This window comes from Bos mutus, chromosome 24 (assembly GCF_027580195.1).
Source record: "Bos mutus isolate GX-2022 chromosome 24, NWIPB_WYAK_1.1, whole genome shotgun sequence".
Taxonomy (NCBI): Eukaryota; Metazoa; Chordata; class Mammalia; order Artiodactyla; family Bovidae; genus Bos; species Bos mutus.
In genome coordinates this window covers 58,144,523-58,154,841 of record NC_091640.1, presented here as the reverse complement: position 1 = coordinate 58,154,841, position 10,319 = coordinate 58,144,523, and the positions used below count along the sequence as shown (strand labels likewise).

General features: G+C 48.3%; 1 protein-coding gene across 1 annotated transcript in view; it reads right to left on the bottom strand.

The window, feature by feature from the left end:
* Positions 1–670: 670 nt before the first annotated feature.
* The window catches only part of ZNF532 (zinc finger protein 532), a 113,627-nt gene continuing 103,978 nt past the window's right edge, over positions 671–10,319 (bottom strand). Inside the window, 4 exon segments of the mRNA XM_070361796.1 lie at positions 671–2,492; positions 2,495–2,738; positions 4,631–4,778; positions 7,906–8,018. Of these exon segments, the coding sequence (XP_070217897.1) occupies positions 2,245–2,492; positions 2,495–2,738; positions 4,631–4,778; positions 7,906–8,018 (753 nt within the window). The 3' untranslated portion in view covers positions 671–2,244.

Genomic DNA, 10,319 nt, shown 5'->3' with positions numbered 1-10,319 from the left:
AAAAAACTTTCTTCAATGCTCAACTAGGCATTTAGTAGATGCCAATTTCATATTACCAAGCATGTTTGGGTATGTGAGTAGACAAGACTCCCAGGTTACCCAAAGCCATAGTGCCACAAACAAAAATTCTAGTATCGTGTTTTGCAAATACTTTTTATTTGTTGAATAAAGGAGTATCTGTCGATATGTACATAAACACAGAGAGCGAGCACTAGATTTAGAGCAAGAATATCTGGGTTCTAATATGCAAAGCCGCTTACCAGCTACGAGGGCTCAGGCCAAGAACTTCAATCTGAGCTCAGCTTCCTCGACTGTAAAACTAGGCTATTAGGACCCGTGCAGCCCACCACACAGGTTTATTGCAAGGTTCAAATGCAGGAACAAATGAAAAGTGCTATGACTACAACTTAAGAGCAATACAAGTATAAATATAACAACAGCAATGAATTTCAAGTTGAGGAATACTGAACCACACCCTTGGGTATACCCACGTATTGATGGGAGTCGCTACGAAAGGGACAAAGATAGCTGATTGCCAATGAGAACGAACACGCTGCCCTTATTAGCGGCAAGAATGCTGCAACAGCCCACAGCCCATCCCTGCCGTGAATCACTCCCTAAACTCCACGAAGATGTCAGAGACCCACCATCAAGAACGCTCTCACAAAAGCACGAGGGCCAAACGTCCCAGGTTTATTTACATACGTGAAGTGTGTTTAATACAGTTAGGGTGGGTGCGGTTAGTGCGTGACGCCTGACAGCAGCAAGACCTCTCGAGGGACCGAACATTGACTACAGTATATCATGCAAGTATATCTATATATACACAAAATAACTTTTCTTTAAAAAAAAAAAAGTACAAAACATGTTTAGGGATAAATACAAGATATAAAATGCAAAAGAAAACACGAAAACACAGAACCAAAAAAATATAACTCTCCCAGAGAACTATAAACATTTGGAAGGGACAGAGGAGTACCTTGGCTGCGTTAAGAAAGCTGAACTACCCAATAGTAAAGGTACTTATTGAAATGGCTGAACTCAACCCACGTGGCTCAGTGCTGAAGGGAGTGGCCGATGGCCACACGCCGGCTGCTGCGTCGGGAAGGTGGAAATTGTGCATCCCAAGTCTAAGTACCGGGACCTTTGGCAGTAGCACCCAGAACAGGAAACGCCAACTCTTTAGACAGCAAAGGGTTAAGTCAACTGTGATTTTTTTTCCTTTTCCTGTCAAGAGCCAGAGAAATACTTGATATTTTTAGTTGTGTCGTTTATAGTTACTAAATTACATGACAAAAACGTTGACTATATAAATCTCCTGGTCTGACGACGTGTTTGTAACGTGTACAGTAGTCCAGCCCTTTCTTCGCTTTAGTTCCTTGTGCTCTTTCAGAAGCCAGCCTTGCAAACCGGCCCAGGAAACTACCCGCTCGCTTTTCCCCTTTGGGAGAGAGAGCTTTCCTCCCCACTCTGAGATGGAACCCATCCCGTCTTTGCTTCCTGGATGTCTGGCCCCTGCGGCCACCCCCTCGCTGGGAGGGGAGCGCCCTGCAAGGCGGCTCCCGACACACCGGGCCGGGAGGAGGGGCCACGCGCCGGGCAGCGGCCCCCGCGGAGCAGGCACGTTGAGGATAGAGTGCTAAGACACTTAAAAGTCCCTAGTGTTTGTGAGACCTACAGTCACCTACGATTTATGTAGTGAATTCTAAAAATTAAAAACACTAAAAAAGGCCCTGTCGGAACCTGTAATTAGTTAACCCATTCAAAACCGTGACGTACAAAATGGTTTATTGGAATTCAGGAACTGCCCCTGTTGCTAAGAACTCTGTTTTTAAAGAAACCGTACAAACAAGAAAAATTCTAACCCAAAACAAAAACAAAAATATATATATATAAAAAAAAGACAACCCAAGAACAAAACAAACAAAAATCTTCAAAACATTGTCCACTAAATACTGATACAAACATGTAACAAAGAGTATAAAAAGTTATTCGTTTAAATATATACAAACTCTTTTCAACTCAAATACTGTTTTTAATACTTAATGGAGGAAGGGGAGGAGGGCAGACGGGAGGAGGCAGAGAAGGGGAGGAGGGAGATATATTGCAACAGCCTGGACAGTACTGTTAACTCTGTGATACCGCCAACTTTGCGTAACAAAAACGTCTCTTTGCTTCCAATGTGGACCGGTGTGCGGGGTAGGGGGTGCTTCGCTGCTCGCGGGGGCGCGGAGGGTGGGGCGGCTATTTCTCCGCCGAGCTCACTCTTTTGGATTTGATGAAGGCCATGCCGTGGGTCCGCATGTGAGCGTTTAAGGCAGCTTCCGTCTCGAACGTCTTTGCACACACTTTGCACGTTCGGTCTGACACGGGGCCGTCGGCCGGCGCGTCCTCGGGCCCCGGCTGGTTCTCCGGCTGGTTCTCCTCGCCCGCCCCGTTCTGCTTGGCCGCCGGCTGCGGCTCCTTCAGTTTGTGGACGATGAAGAGGTGCGCGACAGCGACACGTGCGACGTGTAGCACAGGCCGCACTCGCGGCACTGGTGGGAGGAGCCGTCCGACTTGTGCTGCGGGATGTGCTCGTGGAACTGCAGCAGGTTCTCCGTGGTGAAGCCGCACACGGCGCACTTGTGCACCTTGAACACGTTGATCTTCAGCTTCTTCAGGGGCTGCGTGATGGCCCCTCGGGGAGGGCGGAACTCTAACACGGGCTCCTCCAGCTTCCGCTTGGGACTGGGAGCCTGGGAGAGGAAGACAGAACCGGTGATACACTGACAACCGCTGTGGGCTCCGGGAGCTGGGGTGTGGGCCCCTTACGGCCTGTGGGCCCCGCCCCGCCCAAGGGTCACCCTTTCCCTCTGCCCCGCCAAGGCGAGCTCTGCGCCAGGCTGACCCGGCGTCCTGCAGGGGCTCAGCACAACAAACAGGCCCCTGCCCTCGAGGGACGCAGCTACAAACAGCGATGAGGGAGCCCGCCGAGCGTCACAGGGATAGCCTGGGCTGGGAGGTCACACCAGGAAAGGGGTCCCGCTGGGAGCTGGCCGGGGTAGCTGGGGGACAGGAGGGAGGCAATGCAGCTGCAGCTGGGGATGGGGGAGGGCGGGGATGCGGCCAGGGAGAGGCGGGGGCAGGCGGGCTGAGCGTCTCCTGGCAGTGTCCAGACCTGCTCCCTTCCTGAGGGTCAGATGGTGGGCCACCTGCGCCTCACTGGAGCCAGTGAGGGCCCTTTCCTGCCCACTCAGCCTCCTCAGACTCCTCCTCTGGCCCCTCAAATCCCTCCCCTCCAGTTCTCTAAAATCCCAAGCCAATGGACACCTTCTCCACGGCCATCCGGCCTTTCCACCTTGACCTACAGCTGCCCCCTGCATGTGCATTCTTTAATTCCACCCCCACCCCATCACTTGAGGGGAAGGATCACAATTTAATACAACTCTAGTCTGACTTGTATTTTGATTTCAATGACTAACTCCTTGAAAGCACACACAGGCTTTTTTCCCCAGGAACATTCCAGACGCAGCACAGTGCCAAAGACAGCACGGGTCTCTGAAATGTCTGCTGAACCACTGCCGCACTCCAATAGCACTTGGCACACATGCGCTTTACACGCAGGCTAACAGCTGTGCTGTCGCCCGCTTCAAGTTCACCATCCACTGACAAGAGCACGAATTCTTGACCTTAACACCTTTCATCATTACAAACGGAAGCTACACAGAATCGATTTTGATCAGGTACCTCTCACAAGATCAGCAATGCAAAGGAATCCAGATTAAAATAATTCTCTGGCTAAGACAACTTCCATGGGTCAACATAAAACTTTAATTTTTATATGTAAGTAGACTGATCCCTAACTTCCCTGGTAGCTCAACTGGTATGCCTGCAATGCAGGAGACCCTGGTTCGATTCCTGGGTCAGGAAAATCTGCTGGAGAAGGGATAGGCTACCCACGCCAGTTTTCTTGGGCTTCCCTGGTGGCTCAGCTGGTAAAGAATCCGCATGCAATGCGGGAGACTGGGTTCAGTCCCTGGGTTGCGAAGATCCCCTAGAGAAGGGAAAGGCTACCCACTCCAATATTCTGGCCTGGAGAATGCCATGAACAATATAGTCTGTGGGGTCACAAAGAGTCAGACACAACTGAATGATTTTGACTTTTCACTTTTCACTTTCAGACTGATCCCTAAAGCTATATCTGGAAGGATATAGAAGAAATTTAATAAAGGTTGTGTGTGAAGTCACTTCGGTCATGTCCGACTCTTTGTGACCCTATGGACAGTAGCCCACAGGCTCCTCTGTCCACGGGATTCTCTAAGCAAGAACGCTGGAGTGGGTTGCCACGCCCTCCTCCAGGGGATCTTCCCGACCCAAGGGTCAAATCCGCATCTCCTGGGTCTCCTGCGTTGGCAGGTGGGTTCTTTATCACTGGTGCCATCAAGTTACCTCACACACACACAAAGTTACCTTTAAGAGCAAGACGAAACTCAGGCTGAGTGCAGAGAGAGTGTTCCTATTACTTGACAGCTTTGTGCACAGGCTGAATTTTTTAAATCGTATAACCGTAGAAAAATTTTCATGCAAAAAAAAGGAGAAAGCAAGTCAGCACAACATCACTGTAAGGAGAACACCTGCAGCGTCTAACCTTGGTGTCTTCTTTTGTCTCTGTTTCCTCCTCGTTGGTGGCTTCCGTCATCTCTTTCAAGTCAGGATCCTTAATGCCGTGCATGAGCTGTATGTGTTTCTCCAGCATCAACCGTTTCGTGAAGGTGCGCCTGGAGTCTGGACAGTGCCTGTGGGGGAAAGACAAGGAAATAACCTACTTGCTCTAAAAGGGCTCAGTGAGGAATGTGCTCACTACCTAAGCCCTCAGTCGGCCCAGACGGGCCAAGGTGGTCCTGCAGATACGTGGTCCAAAGTGCAAGAGCGGTGTTGCTATGAATCATCATTTCCAGTGTGAATTAAAAAAATAAAATAAAATAAAAAGTGCCAGTGTGGAGATTCCTTAAAAAACTGGAAATAGAACTGCCTTATGATCCAGCAATCCCACTGCTGGGCATACACACTGAGGAAACCAGAAGGGAAAGAGACACGTGTACCCCAATGTTCATCGCAGCACTGTTTATAATAGCCAGGACATGGAAGCAACCTAGATGTCCATCAGCAGATGAATGGAAAAGGAAGCTGTGGTACATATACACAATGGAGTATTACTCAGCCATTAAAAAGAATTCATTTGAATCAGTTCTAATGAGGTGGATGAAACTGGAGCCTATTATACAGATTGAAGTAAGCCAGAAGGAAAAGCACCAATACAGTATACTAACACATATATATGGAATTTAGAAAGATGGTAATAATAACCCGGTGTACGAGACAGCAAAAGAGACACTGATGTATAGAACAGTCTTATGGACTCTGTGGGAGAGGGAGAGGGTGGGAAGATTTGGGAGAATGGCATTGAAACATGTAAAATATCATGTATGAAACGAGTTGCCAGTCCAGGTTCAATGCACGATACTGGATGCTTGGGGCTAGTGCACTGGGACGACCCAGAGGGAGGGTATGGGGAGGGAGGAGGGAGGAGGGTTCAGGATGGGGAACACATGTATACCTGTGGTGGATTCATTTTGATATTTGGCAAAACTAATACAATTATGTAAAGTTTAAAAATAAAATAAAATTAAAAAAAAAAAGTGCGGCAGCTTTTGTTAAAAATTTTCTATCATAAATGAACTTACGGTTGCAGGGAAGGGGAGGGTGGAAAGGGACAGTTGGGGCCTGGGGAAGGTCATGTGAACACGGCTATGTTTCAAGTGGATAACCAGCAAGGATGCCCTGTCCAGCACAGGGAACTCTGCACAGCGTTGGACGGCAGCCTGGACGGGAGGGAGTGTGGGAGAGGATAGAGTCCTGAGTCCCTTTGCTGCTCACCTCAAACAGCCGTAACACTCTTAAGCGGTTATACCCAAATACAAATTGGTTTTGGTGTTTAAAAAAAAAAAAAAACAGAAGAAAAAGGGTTTTTTTCTATCAGTTTTTGGGTTCTTACAGCACCAGCCCAATTTGGTTCAGACAGGGCATTTATTTTCTGAGTTTGGTTAAGTATGACTTAATTTGTAATTCTAGATGGCTGTGATTTTAACATGGAGAACACTAAATCTCAGAAGTTTTCTTTCCAGTGACTCAGAGTGTTCCCTCAGAATTTACGTCACAAGATGCTTTAACAGGAAGCAAGTCCCTGCCTGACTTCTTCACGCCGGTGCTACCAAGATTCCCGCTCACTCTGCGTGACACAGACAAGAAAGACTTGTCTCCCGACAATTTTCTCATCGAAGCACAAATGCAGTAATATGCATGGTTAGGACCACAGCGTGCAAATACGTGTGCTCAGTCGGTCGATTAAAAGGCAGAAAACTGAACAAATACCCAAAATAGGTCAATGATTTCAGTTTTCATTTCAGCTTGTACAATTCCCCCCTATAAATTACGATTACAGCTTTTCTTTGGGAAGATATGAATTTATCATTTTCTTCAAGGCCATGGTTTTTCCAGTGGTAACGTATGGATGTGACAGTTGGACTGTGAAGACAGCTGAGCGCCGAAGAATTGATGCTTTTGAACTGTGGTGTTGGAGAAGACTCTTGAGAGTCCCTTGGACTGCAAGGAGATCCAACCAGTCCATTCTAAAGGAGATCAGCCTTGGGATTTCTTTGGAAGGAATGATGCTAAAGCTGAAACTCCAGTACTTTGGCCACCTCATGTGAAGAGTTGACTCATTGGAAAAGACTCTGATGCTGGGAGGGATTGGAGGCAGAAGGAGAAGGGGACGACAGAGGATGAGATGGCTGGATGGCATCACTGACTCGAAGGACGTGAGTGTGGGTGAACTCCGGGAGTTGGTGATGGACAGGGAGGCCTGGCGTGCTGTGATTCACGGGGTCGCAAAGAGTCAGACACAACTGAGCGACTGAACTGAACTGAAACAGGCCCAAACTGGTAAACAGAAATTCACGACCATGGCAATTGCAATTATGGTCACTCTTCAGGCAAATATCATGAATAACCACTGCAGTGAAAGGAGATGGAAAGATCCTCACGGCTTATGTAGAACCAAGTTCGCTGTCTTCAGAAAAGCTTCTGAAAATCTTACAAGAAAGAGTGGCTCCCCGCGCTGATGATTTCACGTTAGAGACCCTCTACAGGACAGCACTGGGAGCCAGCACCCATATCGGAGAACAAAGGAAATGAGCTGGGCGACCCGGGCGCCTTCCAGGGACTCCCTGGGGGCAGAAGCCAGCCTTAGGGAGGGAGGACTCTGCCATCCACACCCACTTCCTTCCCGTTCTCTCAGTGCAGCGTTCCCTCCTAGAATCACTGGCTCCGTCACCGCAGTCTTGGCACACAGGCCGGTCTGCTGATGCCGGCAACTCAACCGTGTGTAGGGAACCAAAGAGCATCTCCTTCAGCTGAGTCCCTACCTGCCTGCGAGTCACTGTGCCAAAAGTCTCAGTAATGAAACCACAAATCTCTGCTTAACAGAGAGCACAGCTGGGACTTCCCGGGCGGTCCAGGGCTTAGGGCTCTGTGCTCTCACTGACGGAGCCCGGGTTCAATCCCTGCTCAGGGAACCAAGACCCTGGCCACAAGCTGCTCCGCACACACACACACACAAAGCACAGGGAACCGGTGAGAACATACAAGGCCCGGGCAAGGAGCTGCTCTTTCTAATTTTCATCTTGTCCGAGTGCTACAAACCAAGCAAGAATGGCCTGCCAGAACAAAACATGATTCAAGAACGGAAACCCACACACCGGGGGGCGGAGGACGGGGAAGTGGGAGGCTGACAGGGAAACGGGGAAGCGGGCACTTCCCACCTGACCCGCGCGCGGCGCCGCCCCGTGAGAAGCCAGGACTTACGAGCAGGTGTAAACTTTCCTGATGCCTTTGTGCTTGATCCGGTTGTGGCGGCAGAGACTGTGGGACGAGCTGAAGGACTTGTCGCACTGGCGGCACGGGTGCTTCTTCATTTGCTTTATCAGGAGAAAAGAGGGACAAAGTCACCGGAGAGAGCAAAGCAGAAACGCTTGACGAGCTAAAGACTCTTTTGTTAATGGCTGTGTACCACTATCGTTTAGCGATACATTAACAAGACTAAAAGATTTTTTTCAAATTTTTTATCAAAATATAGTTGCTCTACGATGTTGTGTTAAGTTCTGCTGCACGGCACAGTGAGTCAGCTGAACGATTCTCTTAAAGACGCAACAGAAGGGGCTGCCAGGGCCGGGGTTATCATGGGGGAATTTGGTTATAGCCATTTAGAAATATAAGCTAAACTCAGAAAATAAATACCCCGTCTACACTAAATCTCTCACTTCTAGAGAACAGGACATACTTTATTATAAGGCTATGTTTTTTTCCTCAAAAAACACTTATGATGGAAAAAGAAAAAAAAACCATGATTCTGATTCAACACAAACACCCAGATAGCTGAAATGAAGACATGACGTCGATTTTCTTTGCCTAAGAGGTGTTATTTTTAGAAGGCAGATAACCTAGAAAAACACAATTCTTTAGTAGATACCAAATAAAGCCATTATTTCATTTACTATATCCAGAAAGAACCCGTTTCCTTCTCCAATGTGCCATTTAAAATCTCTGGCTAATTTTAAACACCTTTAGCTTTCCCCCCCAATAACTCATTATTCTGTATATAAGCAAAGAGTTTTCCAAGAAAAATTTTTTAATGATATCATTTGATTATCTCAAGAGCACAAGCGTGATACCACTCTGGGGAGCGTGCCTGAGGGTGTATATGGAATGAGTCTGTGTGCGGGCGTGCATTTGTGTCCTGGGGGCTGGGGGCACACTGAACGACCGAGAGAGAGCCATCAAGAGAGATCTCAACATCAAAGTGAAAACTTTCCCACTTCGGCTAAGACATCATTATGTTAATTCAACAGATTCCCATGTGTAACCTTTGAAATAAAATCAGTAATATCTTTAAAAACAAATTCTTTGGGCATGATATGCGCTGCAGTCTGGAATTAACGTCACATCCCAAGGAAATGAAATCAAGAAAGAATGGTCGGCCTTGTGAATGGAACAAAATTTGGCTCAGCCCTCATTAAAACTAAGGATGGAGCAGGAATTAAGTTCTCACGAGAAACTCTGTTACTATCTTTGGCCATCAGAAGAGATAAGCAAGCAGTTGCGACCCATTTGATAAAGAAATGATCCGTTTTTTAAAAAATATTTTTACGTTAATCACCTGGCAAACACGTCCTCACTCCAGCTGGTGAGGAAATGAATTCGAGGCAGCTGAGAGCCTGGCTCTGGAGGCCCAGGTGGGCCGGCACCTTTGCCCACCGCTCGTGAACCACGTGATGGGGCATTTCCCGCCCTCCGAGCGGTTGGGGGGACACAGCGGTGACGTCCTCGGAGAGGGTGCTGGGGTCGGGGGGGCGCTGAGGGGCTAGCGCAGTGCCTGGGATGCAGACAGAGCCTCAACGCGCTATTTTATTAACAAGCTGGTGAGGTTATTATTAACAAGCAGCTGGTTATTTTATCATACAAGTTTCATTTGTTAAAAAGCATCTTTTATTATTTAAAAGCAAATTCCCTGGTGGTAGCAGTGCTTAGGACTCCACACTTTGGCTGCTGAGGGCCTGAGTGCGGAAGCAACATCCGTCAAGACTCGAGGCATAGCCAGAAAACAGCAAAGCGCTGTGACGGACATGATGGACGTGGCCCAGACAAGGCCGAGGAGGAGGTTCCTTCTCCAGGTTAAAGACGAAAGTTGTACCATGGTGCCCCAGGCGCGCCTAGGGGTAAAGAACCTTCCTGCCAGGGCAGGAGGCAAGAGAGACATGGGTTCAGTCCCTGGGTTGGAAAGATCCTCTGGAGAAGGAAATGGCAACCTGCTCCGGTATTCAAGGCCTGGAAAATTCCATGGATGGAGGAGCCTGGCAGGCTACAGTCCACGGGGCCTCAAAGAGTCGGACACGACTGACCACACCCACTTACATACTTTGTATTGTTTTCCTAAGCACATCCAGGGTCACATGCATATGTATCATACCTCCCAGAACGCAAGAATGATCTCTGGGGGAAAAGAGAGAGACAGAGGGAACAAAGCCAGCAACCAGCTAGCACCTGAGACACCCTGCCCCTTCAACTTCATAAAAATGTTGATCACATTAAATAGACCATCCCCAGTCTCTTGGGGAGAAGGCAATGGCACCCCACTCCAGTACTCTTGCCTGGAAAATCCCATGGGCGGAGGAACCTGGTGGGCTGCATGCAGTCCATGGGGTCGTGAAGAGTCGGACACG